General features: G+C 51.3%; 1 protein-coding gene across 1 annotated transcript in view; it reads right to left on the reverse strand.

Annotated features, from left to right (window-relative positions):
• Window positions 1-459: 459 nt before the first annotated feature.
• The window catches only part of LOC149429157 (adhesion G protein-coupled receptor B1-like), a gene marked incomplete at its 3' end in the record, with an annotated part of 89154 nt that continues 73619 nt past the window's right edge, over window positions 460-15994 (reverse strand). Inside the window, exon 6 of the mRNA XM_089666667.1 lies at window positions 460-529. Within this exon, the coding sequence (XP_089522793.1) occupies window positions 460-529 (70 nt within the window). The remainder of the gene's footprint in view (window positions 530-15994) is intronic.

Consider the following 15994-nt stretch of genomic DNA (forward strand, 5'->3'; position numbering starts at 1 on the left):
GCAGGCCGTGGGGCGGAGCCTGCGCTGTCATCGAATTTTCTACAAATCGGATATCGTACAATGCAGGCCGTAGGGGCGGAGCCTGCGCTGTCATCAAATTTTCTATAAATCTGATATCGTACAATGCAGGCCGTGGGGGCGGAGCCTGCGCTGTCATCGAATTTTCTACAATCGGATATCGTACAATGCAGGCCGTAGGGGCGGAGCCTGCGCTGTCATCAAATTTTCTATAAATCTGATATCGTACAATGCAGGCCGTGGGGGCGGAGCCTGCGCTGTCATCAAATTTTCTATAAATCTGATATCGTACAATGCAGGCCGTGGGGGCGGAGCCTGTGCTGTCATCGAATTTTCTACAAATCTGATATCGTACAATGCAGGCCGAGGGGAGGAGTTCCGTCTGCTGGACATCACAATTATAAAACAATATTATTGAAATGATAAATATTCGATACTCACTAGTTCGCTGAGCCGTACCCCTTGGCTTTGGTAAAACCGACCGAAATCGCCACCACAAGAGCCGGAAGACCTGAAAGACAGAAGCCACACCCACTATAAATACAGCGCACTGATTGGTGGATCTACACAGCGAACCTCACATATGGCAGAATCCCGGGATGTCACCTGGGGATCCTGAAAGTAACTTCCTCCCCTGAGGTGACAACACTCAGCGTATTGTATGGACAGAGCAGCAGTGTTGTCACCCTAGGACAGGAGTTAGGACTACAGAACACCCCCCCCCCCATCTCCATAGCATAGGAGGGAGGTGTTCTGTGTGTCTCAAGAGAACTAAGAAATCTGATAAGAGAAGACAGAGAGCTCACTGGATATATGACAGGACAACTTATCTGACCCATTATGGGGGGTTCCCACCATCCCTGTGCCAAGTTCCCGGGTCTGACCGCCCGCTGTGCCCATCACGAGGGGTTTCCAGAACAGTGTCCCCACTGGCAAATTTTTCCTGATCTTTCATCTGATGACAACATGTAAATCCTGGTGTTTGTGCATTTCACAAATGTCTGACACAGATTTCTACAAAGTTACAATGTACAGTCTGATCACTGGGGGAGGGGAGACTGAGGAAATGCCTCCTCCTACTTCTACAAAGTTACAATGTACAGTCTGATCACTGGGGGAGGGGAGACTGAGGAAATGCCTCCTCCTCCTTCTACAAAGTTACAATGTACAGTCTGATCACTGGGGGAGGGGAGACTGAGGAAATGCCTCCTCCTCCTTCTACAAAGTTACAATGTACAGTCTGATCACTGGGGGAGGGGAGACTGAGGAAATGCCTCCTCCTACTTCTACAAAGTTACAATGTACAGTCTGATCACTGGGGGAGGGGAGACTGAGGAAATGCCTCCTCCTCCTTCTACAAAGTTACAATGTACAGTCTGATCACTGGGGGAGGGGAGACTGAGGAAATGCCTCCTCCTCCTTCTACAAAGTTACAATGTACAGTCTGATCACTGGGGGAGGGGAGACTGAGGAAATGCCTCCTCCTACTTCTACAAAGTTACAATGTACAGTCTGATCACTGGGGGAGGGGAGACTGAGGAAATGCCTCCTCCTCCTTCTACAAAGTTACAATGTACAGTCTGATCACTGGGGGAGGGGAGACTGAGGAAATGCCTCCTCCTACTTCTACAAAGTTACAATGTACAGTCTGATCACTGGGGGAGGGGAGACTGAGGAAATGCCTCCTCCTACTTCTACAAAGTTACAATGTACAGTCTGATCACTGGGGGAGGGGAGATTGAGAAAATTCTTCCTCCTGCCTGCAGCAGACTGATGGCATCATCTCAGCCTAACCACAGTCACTGGACTAAAGCTCCAGGACGGCTCTGAGTAATGATCCTCGTGCTGTATATTGGGACATGTGGGGGATGTATTCATGGAGACGGTAAAAGTATTGAAAGATGGCGTCTCCCATCACTATACGTTTCCTTATTAGAGGTGAATTCAAAGATTTGGTATAGACTGGTCTTCATGATATTCCGGAGAGAGGATACACACTATATTGCCCCGAGTATCGGGCCGCCGGCCTTTCCACACACATGACCTTTAATGGCCCCCCAGTCTTAGTCCGTAGGGTTCAATATTGAGTTGGCCCCGCCCTTTCCACGCACATGACCTTTAATGGCCCCCCAGTCTTAGTCCGTAGGGTCCAATACTGAGTTGGCCCCGCCCTTTGCAGCTATAACAGCTTCAACTCTTCTGGGAAGGCCCCCCACAAGGTTTAGGAGGGTGTCTATGGGAAGGTTGGACCATTCTTCCAGAAGCACATTTGTCAGGTCAGGCACTGATGTCGGGGGAGGGGCACTGATGTCGGGGGAGGAGGCCTGGCTCGCAGTCTCCGCTCTAATTCATCCCAAAGGTGTTCTATGGGGTTGAGGTCAGGACTCTGTGCAGGACAGTCAAGTTCCTCCACCCCAAACTGGCTCCTCCATGTCTTTATGGACCTTGCTTTGTGCACTGGTGGGCAGTCATGTTGGAACAGGAAGGGGCCATCCCCAAACTCCTCCCACAAAGTTGGGAGCATGAAATTGTCCAAAATGTCGCCTTAAGAGTTCCCTTCACTGGAACTAGGGGGCCAAGCCCAACCCCTGAAAAACACCCCCACACCATAATCCCCCCTCCACCAAACTTTACACTTGGTACAATGCAGTCAGGCAAGTACCGTTCTCCTGGCCACAGCCAAACCCAGACACGTCCATCGGATTGCCAGACAGAGAAGCGTGATTGGTCACTCCAGAGAACACTTCTCCACTGCTCTAGAGTCCAGTGTCGGCGTGCTTTACACCACGGCATCCGACGCTTTGCATTGCACTTGGTGATGGAAGGCTTGGATGCAGCTGCTCGGCCATGGAAACCCATTCCATGAAGCTCTCTACGCACTGTTGTTGGGCTCATCTGAAGGCCACACCAAGTTTGGAGGTCTTTAGCTATTGACTCTGCAGACAGTTGGCGACTTCTGCGCACTGTGCGCTTCAGCATGAGCTGACCCCGCCCTGTCATGTGACGTGGCCTACCACTTGGTGGCTGAGTGGCTGTTGTTCCCAGTGGCTTCCACTTTGTTATAATCCCACTAACAGTTGAGCGTGGAATATTTAGTAGCCAGGAAATGTCACGGATGGACTTATTGCCCAGGTGGCCACCTATCACGGGACCACGCTTGGAGTCACTGAGCTCCTGAGAGCGACCCATTCTTTCACCAATGTTTGTAGAAGCAGTCTGCATGCCTAGGGGATGATTGTATACACCTGTGTCCATGGAGGGGATTGGAACCTGAATCACATGATTGGAGGGGATTGGAACACCTGAATCACATGATATGGAGGGGATTGGAACACCTGAATCACATGATTAGGAGGGGATTAGAACACCTGAATCACATGATTGGGAGGGGATTGGAACACCTGAATCACATGATATGGAAGGGATTGGAACACCTGAATCACATGATTGGGAAGGGATGGGAACACCTGAATCACATGATATGGAGGGGACTGGAACACCTGAATCACATGATATGGAGGGGATTGGAACACCTGAATCACATGATATGGAGGGGATTGGAACACCTGAATCACATGATTGGGAGGGGATTGGAACACCTGAATCACTTGATATGGAGGGGATTGGAACACCTGAATCACATGATTGGGAGGGGATTGGAACACCTGAATCACATGATATGGAGGGGATTGGAACACCTGAATCACATGATATGGAGGGGATTGGAACACCTGAATCACATGATTGGGAGGAGATTGGAACACCTGAATCACATGATTGGGAGGGGATTGGAGCACCTGAATCACATGATTGGGAGGGGATTGGAACACCTGAATCACATGATATGGAGGGGATTGGAACACCTGAATCACATGATTGGGAGGGGATTGGAACACCTGAATCACATGATTGGGAGGGCGGGGACAATACTTTTGGCAATATAGTGTATATGGAAGATACAAATGTGTAATATCACGGCGCAGCGAGACACTAAGCAACGCACGGCAGGTAGAGAACGCAGACAATACATTGTATCTACTTCCTAATTACACAGACATGTTAATTGATTAATGAAATCCTCTTTGCAGGGAGCGCACACCCCTCTCCTCCCTCCCCCCCCTCCCCTCTGATGTGATGAGGGGATCCCTGATGTGATGAGGGGACCTCTGTGATGGGGGACCTCTGATGTAATGGGGGGATCTCTGATGTGATGGGGGGACCTCTGATGTAATGGGGGGATCTCTGATGTGATGGGGGGACCTCTGATGTAATGGGGGGATCTCTGATGTAATGGGAGGACCTCTGATGTGATGAGGGGATCTCTGATGTAATGGGAGGACCTCTGATGTAATGGGGGGATCTCTGATGTAATGGGAGGACCTCTGATGTGATGGGGGGATCTCTGATGTGATGAGGGGACCTCTGATGTGATGGGGGACCTCTGATGTGATGAGGGGACCTCTGATGTAATGGGAGGACCTCTGATGTGATGGGAGGACCTCTGATGTGATGAGGGGACCTCTGATGTGATGGGGGGATCCCTGATGTAATGGAAGGACCTCTGATGTAATGGGGGGATCACTGATGTAATGGGGGGATCCCTGATGTAATGGGAGGACCTCTGATGTGATGGGGGGATCCATGATGTAATGGGGGACCTCTGATGTGATGGGGGGATATCTGATGTAATGGGAGGACCTCTGATGCAGGGGATCTCTGATGTGATGGGGGGACCTCTGATGTGATGGGGGGATCCATGATGTAATGGGGGGACCTCTGATGTAATGGGGGGATCCCTGATGTAATGGGAGGACCTCTGATGTGATGGGGGGGATCCATGTTGTAATGGGGGGACCTCTGATGTGATGGGGGGATCTCTGATGTGATGGGGGGATCTCTGATGTGATGGGGAGATCTCTGATGTAATGGGGGACCTCTGATGTGATGGGAGGACCTCTGATGTGATGGGGGGATCTCTGATGTGATGGGGGATCTCTGATGTGATGGGGGGATCTCTGATGTGATGGGGGGATCTCTGATGTAATGGGGGACCTCTGATGTGATGGGAGGACCTCTGATGTGATGGGGGGATCTCTGATGTGATGGGGGGACCTCTGATGTGATGGGGGGGATCCATGATGTGATGGGGGGATCTCTGATGTGATGGGGGGATCTCTGATGTGATGGGGGGACCTCTGATGTGATGGGGGGATCTCTGATGTGATGGGGGGATCCATGATGTAATGGGGGGACCTCTGATGTGATGGGGGATCCATGATGTAATGGAAGGACCTCTGATGTGATGGGGGGGATCCATGATGTAATGGGGGGGATCTCTGATGTGATGGGGGACCTCTGATGTGATGGGGGGATCTCTGATGTGATGAGGGGACCTCTGATGTGATGGGAGGACCTCTGATGTGATGGGGGGACCTCTGATGTGATGGGGGGACCTCTGATGTGATGAGGGGACCTCTGATGTGATGGGGGGATCTCTGATGTGATGGGGGGACCTCTGATGTGATGGGGGATCTCTGATGTAATGGGGGATCTCTGATGTGATGGGAGGACCTCTGATGTGATGGGGGGATCTCTGATGTGATGGGGGGATCTCTGATGTGATGGGGGGATCTCTGATGTAATGGGGGATCTCTGATGTGATGGGGGGATCTCTGATGTGATGGGGGGATCTCTGATGTAATGGGGGATCTCTGATGTGATGGGGGGATCTCTGATGTGATGGGGGGATCTCTGATGTGATGGGGGGATCTCTGATGCAGGGGGAGGCAACCTTAAAGAGGTGGAGATCTACCTGAACAACATGGGAGAAGTCAGAGATCCTCGGGCTCAGTTTCGGTGTCACCTCCTCACACCTGATGTAAACCTCTAATTGCCGTACCGCCGTGTCCCAGTCATGTGATCTGCACGGCAATCTTGGGTTTAAATCAGATGTTGAGGCAACATATTACCTCCTCACCGCCTTTCCAACACATCGGATCGCTTTGCAGAGCAGTCTGCTGCGCTTGTGAATGAGCCCTTAGTTGCATCCGGCAGCGGAACTCTTAGGGCTTGTTCACAAGTAAAGTTGGGGGGTGGGGGGTAAAACCTTGCAGTTAAGTCATGGATTTACTGCCCCCATTCCCTACCCCCTTTAGCTGCTGAGGCAGCAGTCAAAGGTATGCACATCCCACAACAGGAATTACACCAACAGATGCTTCTGGTAAGTGCTACCGCCTGTCAGCTGAGACCCATTCAAGTAAAATGTGGAGCCGCTCTGCAAGTGCCCCACAACTGCCTGCTTCAGAGGGGTCCAAGGGGTTAAATCAGGTGGTGAGAAAGTAACACACCGCTGCCTGTATAACCCCTTGTTTGTTGTATTGCACACAGTTCCAGGGCACTTGCAGAGCGGCCTCATTCACTTGTATGGGTCATGCTTGGCAGGTCCTACACCCATCAACCATGACAGGGCGTAGGAGCCGGCACTACAGAGGAGACATCGCCTTATGTGGCTCTCACTCCCCACTACAGCTCCCACTTTACATGTAGTCCCTCTGCATTGCCCTCTGCTTGATGCTCTGGGATGGCGGGTCAGCAAGTCCTGACCGTGATCTGCAAGTCACCTGGTCAAATTCTACTGGCAGATCACATTTTATTGGTTGGCGACCCCTGCTCTACTGTGATGATATTACCTGTAATGGGAGGCCTTTGGATGTGATGGGGAGACCTCTGTCATGATGGGGGGACCTCTGATGGGATGGAAAGACCTCTGATGTAATGGGAGGACCTCTGGTGTAATGGGGGGACATCTGAGGTAACAAGGATCTCTGTAGTAACGGGGAGGACCTTTGATGGGATGAGGGTACCTGTGATGGGAAGAGAAGACCTCTGATGTGTTGAGGAGACCTCTGATGGGATGAGGGAACCTTTGATGTGATGGAGGACCTCTGATGGGATGAGGGGACCTCTGATGGGATGAGGGGACCTCTGATGGGATGAGGGGACCTCTGATGGGATGGGAGGGCCTCTGATGGGATGGGGGACCTCTGATGGGATGAGGGGACCTCTGATGGGATGAGGGGACCTCTGATGGGATGAGGGGACCTCTGATGGGATGGGAGGACCTCTGATGGGATGGGGGGACCTCTGATGTGGTGGGAGGACCTCTGATGTGGTGGGAGGACCTCTGATGGGATGAGGGGACCTCTGATGGGATGGGGGACCTCTGATGGGATGAGGGGACCTCTGATGGGATAAGGGGACCTCTGATGGGATGGGAGGACCTCTGATGGGATGGGGGGACCTCTGATGTGGTGGGAGGACCTCTGATGTGGTGGGAGGACCTCTGATGTGATAAGAGGACCTCCGATGTGATAAGAGGACCTCTGAAGTAATGGAGGGATCCCTGATGTAATGTGAGGACCTCTAATGCAGGGGTAGGCAACCTTAAAGAGGTGGAGATCTACTGTACCTTAACAACATGGGAGAAGTCAGAGATCACCGGGCACAGTGTCAGCCAGTGTCTGGCAGCGGCACTCTTAGGGCTCGTTCACATGTAAAGTTGGGGATGGTAAAACCGTGCGGTTGAGTCATAGTTTTACTGCCCCCATTCCCTACCCCCTTTAGCTGCTGAGGCAGCAGTCAAAGGTATGCACATGCCGCAGCAGGAATTACACCCCCTGTTGCTTTTTGTAGGTGCTGCCACCTGTCAGTCGAAACCCATTCAAGTAAAATGTGGAGCCGCTCTGCAAGTGCCCCACAACTGCCTGCTTCAGAGGGGTCCAAGGGGTTAAATCAGGTGGTGAGAAAGTAACACACCGCTGCCTGTATAACCCCTTGTTTGTTGTATTGCACACGGTTCCAGGGCACTTGCAGAGCGGCCTCATTCACTTGTATGGGTCATGCTTGGCAGGTGCTACACCCACCAACCATGACAGGGCGTAGGAGCCGGCACTACAGAGAAGACATCAGTTTATGTGGCTCTCACTCCCCACTACAGCTCCCACTTTACATGTAGTCCCTCCACATTGCACTCTGTTTGATGCTCTGGTATGGCGGGTCAGCAAGTCCTGACCGTGATCTGCAAGTCACCTGGCCAAGATCTACTGGTTGCTGAACCGCGCTCTAATGTGATGACATTACCTCTGATGTAATGGGAGGCCTTTGAATGTGATGGGGGACCTTTGATGGGATGGAAAAATCTTTGATTTGATGGGAGGACCTCTGATGTAATGGGGGGACCTCTGAAGTAATGGGGGGACCTCTAATGTAATGGGGGATCTCTGACATGAATGGGGACCTCTAATTTGATAGGGGAACCCAGGGGTGGACTGACAACTCATGGGGCCCCCGGAGCAATAGGGGATCATGGGGCCCCTGTGTCCTTGCCCAAACTCAAAAAAGCCTATGAAAAGGGTACCAGGGGCATCTCATGGGCCCCCTACTGACCCCGGGCCCTCGGGCAGTACCAGAGTTTCCAAATGGTCAGTCCGCCCCTGGGGGAACCTCTAACATAATGGGAGGACCTCTGATGTGATGGGAGAACCTCTGATGTAATGGGAGGACCTCTGACATGATAGGAGGACCCCTGATGTAATTGGGGGAACTTTTATGTAATGCAGGAGACCTCTGATGTGATAGGGGGGACCTCTGATGTAATGAGGAGACCTCTAACATGATGGAAGGACCTTTGATGTAATGGGGAGACCTTTGACATGATGGGAGGACCTCTGATGTAATGCAGGAGACCTCTGATGTGATGGGAGGACCTCTGATGTGGTGGGAGGACCTCTGACGTGATGGGAGGACCCCTGATGTAATGGGGGGACCTCTGATGTAATTCAAGAGACCTCTAATATGATAGGGGGGACCTATGATGTAATGAGGAGACCTCCAATGTGATGGGAGGACCTCTGATGTGAAGGGAGGACCTCTGAAATGATAGGAGGACCCCTGATGTAATGGGGGACCTTTTATGTAATGCAGGAGACCTCTGATGTGATAGGGGGGACCTCTGATATAATTAGGAGACCTCTAACGTGATGGGAGGACCTCTGATGTAATAGGGGGGACCTTTGACATGATGGGAGGAGAATTGATGTAATGGGGGACCTTTGTTGTTAAGGTTGGACCTCTGATGTAATAGGAGGACCTCTGAGGTGATGGGAGGACCTCTGATGTAATGGGTGGACCTTTGACATGATGGGAGGACACTTGATGTAATGGGGGACCTCTGATGTAAAAGGGGGACCTCTGAGGTGATGAGAGGACCTCTGTTATAATGGCAAGACCTCTGACATGACAGGAGGACCCCTGATATAATGGAGGATCTCTGAAATAATGGGGTGGCCTCTGATGTGATGTGGAGACCTCTGATGAAATAGGAGTATCTCTGATGTAATTGGGGGATCTCTGACAAAATGGGGCGGCCTTTGATGTGATGATGGGACCTCTGGCATGATGGGAGGACTTCTGTTGTAATGAGGAGACCACTGAAGTAAAGGGGGGACCTCTGACATTAAGGGGGAACCTCTAATATGATGGGGGAATGGGACCTCTAATGTGACGAGAGACCTCTGACATGATGGGGGATCTCTGATGTAATGGGAAGACCAAGTGTCAGTGTGTCATTATTCTGGGACCCCAAAGCGTGCTTCTGATGTGAAATCAATTTCTCCGAGGAGAATGTGTACATTGGGGGTTCAGGTACCCCATTAATTGATGGGGAGGGGGGGCTCCTGATTTTGCATACTTTTAACGTGTGATATGACTGAATGGTGGTTGAGAAGCATTGGTTTAGAACTTCTCCACTGGAAGAGGTGTTCATACTGGTGTCTATGTCCCCAATGGTCACCTCTCGTTCTTTCTGATGACCATCAACCGGACGGGGAGTAAGAAGCATTCAGCGATGAATACACGTCGGGCCATCTTCACCCCAGAAATTCACCAATCAGACACGCTGGGCCATCTTCACCCCAGAAATTCACCAATCAGACACACCGGGCCATCTTCACCCCAGAAATTCACCAGACACGCCAGGCCATCTTCACCCCAGAAATTCACCAATCAGACACGCCGGGCCATCTTCACCCAGAAATTCACCAATCAGACACGCCGGGCCATCTTCACCCCAGAAATTCACCAATCAGACACGCCGGGCCATCTTCACTCCAAAAATTCACCAGACACACCGGGCCATCTTCACCATAGAAATTCACCAATCAGACACGCCGGGCCATCTTCACCCCAGAAATTCACCAATCAGACACGCCGGGCCATCTTCACCCCAGAAATTCACCAATCAGACACGCCGGGCCATCTTCACCCCAGAAATTCACCAATCAGACACGCCGGGCCATCTTCACCCCAAAAATTCACCAGACACGCCGGGCCATCTTCACCCCAAAAATTCACCAGAAACGCCGGGCCATCTTCACCCCAGAAATTCACCAGACACGCCGGGCCATCTTCACCCCAGAAATTCACCAATCAGACACGCCGGGCCATCTTCACACCAGAAATTCACCAATCAGACACGCCGGGCCATCTTCACCCCAGAAATTCACCAGACATGCTGGGCCATCTTCACCCCAGAAATTCACCAGACACGCCGGACCATCTTCACCCCAAAAATTCACCAGACACGCTGGGCCATCTTCACCCCAGAAATTCACCAATCAGACACGCCGGGCCATCTTCACCCCAGAAATTCACCAGACACGCCGCGCCATCTTCACCCCAAGAAATTCGCCAATCAGACACGCCGGGCCATCTTCACCCCAGAAATTCACCAGACACGCTGGGCCATCTTCACCCCAGAAATTCACCAGACATGCTGGGCCATCTTCACCCCAGAAATTCACCAATCAGACACGCCGGGCCATCTTCACCCCAGAAATTCACCAATCAGACACGCCGGGCCATCTTCACCCCAAAAATTCACCAGACACGCCGGGCCATCTTCACCCCAAAAATTCACCAGACACGCCGGGCCATCTTCACCCTAGAAATTCACCAGACACGCTGGGCCATCTTCACCCCAGAAATTCACCAATCAGACACGCCGGGCCATCTTCACCCCAGAAATTCACCAATCAGACACGCCGGGCCATCTTCACCCCAAAAATTCACCAGACACGCCGGGCCATCTTCACCCCAAAAATTCACCAGACACGCCGGGCCATCTTCACCCCAGAAATTCACCAATCAGACACGCCGGGCCATCTTCACCCCAGAAATTCACCAATCAGACACGCTGGGCCATCTTCACCCCAGAAATTCACCAGACATGCTGGGCCATCTTCACCCCAGAAATTCACCAGACACGCCGCGCCATCTTCACCCCAAGAAATTCACCAATCAGACACGCCGGGCCATCTTCACCCCAGAAATTCACCAATCAGACACGCCGGGCCATCTTCACCCCAGAAATTCACCAATCAGACACGCCGGGCCATCTTCACTCCAAAAATTCACCAGACACACCGGGCCATCTTCACCCCAGAAATTCACCAATCAGACACGCCGGGCCATCTTCACCCCAGAAATTCACCAGACGCGCCGGGCCATCTTCACCCCAGAAATTCACCAATCAGACACGCCGGGCCATCTTCACCCCAGAAATTCACCAATCAGACACGTTGGGACTTGTAGGCTCTCAATATCTGGGAATTCTTCTGTTCTCTTTGCTTTTCCCACTGACCAATCACCGCCCTCTCCGGCGCAGATTACGACGATAACTCCATATTAATGGCTCTGTTTATGATTCTCATTCTAATTGCTTCACGAAAACGGCCAAAACATAATATCCAATGTGTCCATTTCACGCCAGGGAAGCAAATTCCGCCGCAGCTAATTTCTGTCCTTTTCTTAATTTTCCCTAAATTGTAAAGCGCGATGCGTTCCCGGGGTCATGAAGACTCGCAGTTTTTACGCATCCCCCCCTCCGGCCAACGCAATTAAAGAAAACAAAGAAATGAAATGCTATTGTTTGCATTCGCCCTGAAAAAAAAAAAAAAACAAAAAACAAACAAAAGATACTTTTTAGCAATAACGCCGGAATACAATATTCTGCAAATGGCTTCTCCGGCGAGGATTTGATGGGACTTTTATTTCAGGGAGTCGGGATATCTCAAATGCAATTAGCACCTTGTCGCCAAAGGGTGGCGTGACGCCATGGCGGCCATTAGAGAGCTGGAATGAGGTTCTGGGAGATGCGAAGTGACAATAGAGAACTTGTCTAGGTGAGATAATCATTTCTACAATGTAGCAGAATTATCCAATGGAAGGAGACATTCCCTCCTTCCACAATTATCACCTCCAGGAATCTGATTTGTGACGGGGTGGAAGAGACAAAAGACATTCGAACGTCGGAGCTGCATGATAATCGATGACACCGGGAGATCGTTCATGTAATCGTTCATAAATTATAAAACACATAACACTGGAAACTGAACCGCGAACATAACTGTGCGGAGCAGGATGGATCCTGTATGGATCTGCCGCATGCTGGGATACTTCCTATATCATGGCATTGTTCTGGGGTGCTTAGTGTGTTCTGGGACCCCAAGTGTCAGTGTGTCATTGTTCTGGACCCCCAAGTGTCAGTGTGTTATTATTCTGCATCCCCCAAGTGTCAGTGTGTCATTGTTCCGGGACCCCCAAGTGTCAGTGTGTCATTGTTCCGGGACCCCCAAGTGTCAGTGTGTCATTGTTCTGGACCCCCAGGTGTCAGTGTGTCATTGTTCTGGGACCCCAAGTGTCAGTGTGTCATTGTTTCGAGACCCCCAAGTGTCAGGGTGTCATTGTTCTGGGACCCCAAATGTCAGTGTGTCATTGTTCTGGGACCCCCAAGTGTCAGGGTGTCATTGTTCCGGGACGCCCAACTGTCAGTGTGTCATTGTTCTGGGACCCCCAGGTGTCAGGGTGTCATTGTTCTGGACCCCCAAGTGTCAGTGTGTCATTGTTCTAGGACCCCAAGTGTCAGGGTGCCATTGTTCCAGGACCCCCAAGTGCCAGTGTGTTATTATTCTGCGTCCCTCAAGTGTCAGGGTGTCATTGTTCTGGGACCCCCAAGTGTCAGGGTGTCATTGTTCTAGGACCCCCACGTGTCAGTGTGTCATTGTTCTGGACCCCCAAGTGTCAGGGTGTCATTGTTCTAGGACCCCAAGTGTCAGGGTGCCATTGTTCCGGGACCCCCAAGTGCCAGTGTGTTATTATTCTGCGTCCCTCAAGTGTCAGGGTGTCATTGTTCTGGGACCCCCAAGTGTCAGGGTGTCATTGTTCTAGGACCCCCACGTGTCAGTGTGTCATTGTTCTGGACCCCCAAGTGTCAGGGTGTCATTGTTCTAGGACCCCCAAGTGTCAGTGTGTCATTGTTTTGGGACCCCAAGTGTCAGGGTGTCATTGTTCTAGGACCCCTAGTGTCAGGGTGTCATTGTTATGCGACCCCCAAGTGTCAGGGTGTCATTGTTCTGGGACCCCCAAGTGTCAGGGTGTCATTGTTCTGGGACCACCAAGTGTCAGGGTGTCATTGTTCTGGACCCCCAAGTGTAAGGGTGACATTGTTCTAGGACCCCCAGGTGTCAGTGTGTCATCGTTCTGGACCCCCAAGTGTCAGGGTGTCATTGTTCTAGGACCCCAAGTGTCAGGGTGCCATTGTTCCGGGACCCCCAAGTGCCAGTGTGTTATTATTCTGCGTCCCTCAAGTGTCAGGGTGTCATTGTTCTGGGACCCCCAAGTGTCAGGGTGTCATTGTTCTGGACCGCCAAGTGTCAGGGTGTCATTGTTCTGGACCCCCAAGTGTAAGGGTGACATTGTTCTAGGACCCCCAAGTGTCAGTATGTCATTGTTCTGGACCCTTATGTGTCAGTGTGTCATTGTTCTAGGACCCCCAAGTGTCAGTGTGTCATTGTTCTGGACCCCCAAGTGTCAGTGTGTCATTGTTTTGGACCCCCAAATGTCAGTGTGTCATTGTTCTGGGACCCCCAAGTGTCAGTGTGTCATTGCTCTGGACCCCCAAGTGTCAGGATGTCATTGTTCTGGGACCCCCAAGTGTCAGTGTATCATTGTTCCAGGACCCCCAATCGTCAGTAATTGTTCTGGACCCCCAAGTGTCAGTGTGGCATTGTTCTAGGACCCCCAAGTGTCAGTGTGTCATTGTTCTGGACCCCCAAGTGTCAGTGTGTCATTGTTCTAGGACCCCCAAGTGTCAGTGTGTCATTGTTCTGGACCCCCAAGTGTCAGTGTGTCATTGTTCTAGGACCCCCAAGTGTCAGTGTGTCATTGTTCTAGGACCCCCAAATGTCAGTGTGTCATTGTTCTGGGTCCTCAGGTGTCAGTATGTCAGTGTTCCAGGACCACCAAGTGTCAGTAATTTTTCTGGACTCCCAAGTGTCAGTGCGTCATTGTTCTGGACCCCCATTTGTTGGTGTGTCATTGTACTCGGACCCCCAAGTGTCAGGGTGTCATTGTTCTGGGACCCCCAAGTGTCAGTGTGTCATTGTTCTGGACCCCCAGTTGTCAGTGTGTCATTGTTCTAGGACCCCCAAGTGTCAGGGTGTCATTGTTTTGGACCCCCAAGTGTCAGTGTGTCATTGTTCTAGGACCCCCAAATGTCAGTGTGTCCTTGTTCTGGGTCCTCAGGTGTCAGTATGTCATTGTTCCAGGACCACCAAGTGTCAGTAATTTTTCTGGACCCCCAAGTGTTAGTATGTGATTGTTCTGGACCCCCAAGTGTCAGTGTGTCATTGTTCTAGGACCCCCAAGTGTCAGTGTGTCATTGTTCTAGACCCCCAGTTTCAGTGTGTCATTGTTCTGGACCCTTAAGTGTCAGTGTGTCATTGTTCTGGACCCCCAGTTGTCAGTGTGTCATTGTTCTAGGACCCCCAAGTGTCAGGGTGTCATTATTTTGGACCTCCAAGTGTCAGTGTGTCATTGTTCTGGGTCCTCAGGTGTCAGTATGTCATTGTTCCAGGACCACCAAGTGTCAGTAATTTTTCTGGACCCCCAAGTGTTAGTATGTGATTGTTCTGGACCCCCAAGTGTCAGTGTGTCATTGTTCTAGGACCCCCAAGTGTCAGTGTGTCATTGCTCTAGACCCCCAGTTGTCAGTGTGTCATTGTTCTGGACCCCCAGTTGTCAGTGTGTCATTATTTTGGACCTCCAAGTGTCAGTGTGTCATTGTTCTGGGTCCTCAGGTGTCAGTATGTCATTGTTCCAGGACCACCAAGTTTCAGTAATTGTTCTGGACCCCCAAGTGTCAGGGTGTCATTGTTCTGGACCTCCATTTGTCGGTGTGTCATTGTACTAGGACCCCCAAGTGTCAGTGTGTCATTGTTCTAGGACCCCCAAGTGTCAGAGTGTCATTGTTCTGGGACCCCCAAGTGTCAGTGTGTCATTGTTCTGGACCCCCAAATGTCAGGGTGTCATTGTTCTGGGACCCCCAGGTGTCAGTGTGTCATTGTTCTGGACCCCCAAGTGTCAGTGTGTCATTGTTCTAGGACCCCCAAGTGTCAGTGTGTCATTGTTCTAGGACCCCCAAGTGTCAGTGTGTCATTGTTCTGGACCCCCAAATGTCAGGGTGTCATTTTTCTGGGAACCCCAGGTGTCAGTATGTCAGTGTTCCAGGACCACCAAGTGTCAGTAATTTTTCTGGACCCCCAAGTGTCAGTGCGTCATTGTTCTCGGTCCTCAGGTGTCAGTATGTCATTGTTCCAGGACCACCAAGTTTCAGTAATTGTTCTGGACCCCCAAGTGTCAGTGTGTCATTGTTCTGGACCTCCATTTGTCGGTGTGTCATTGTACTAGGACCCCCAAGTGTCAGTGTGTCATTGTTCTGGGACCCCCAAGTGTCAGTGTGTCATTGTTCTGGACCCCCAAATGTCAGGGTGTCATTGTTCTGGGACCCCCAGGTGTCAGTGTGTCATTGTTCTGGACCACCAAGTGTCAGTGTGTCATTGTTCTAGGACCCCCAAGTGTC

Source organism: Staurois parvus, unplaced genomic scaffold (genome assembly GCF_062004578.1).
Source record: "Staurois parvus isolate SC_StPar_1 unplaced genomic scaffold, SC_StPar_1.0 ptg002767l, whole genome shotgun sequence".
Lineage (NCBI taxonomy): Eukaryota > Metazoa > Chordata > Amphibia > Anura > Ranidae > Staurois > Staurois parvus.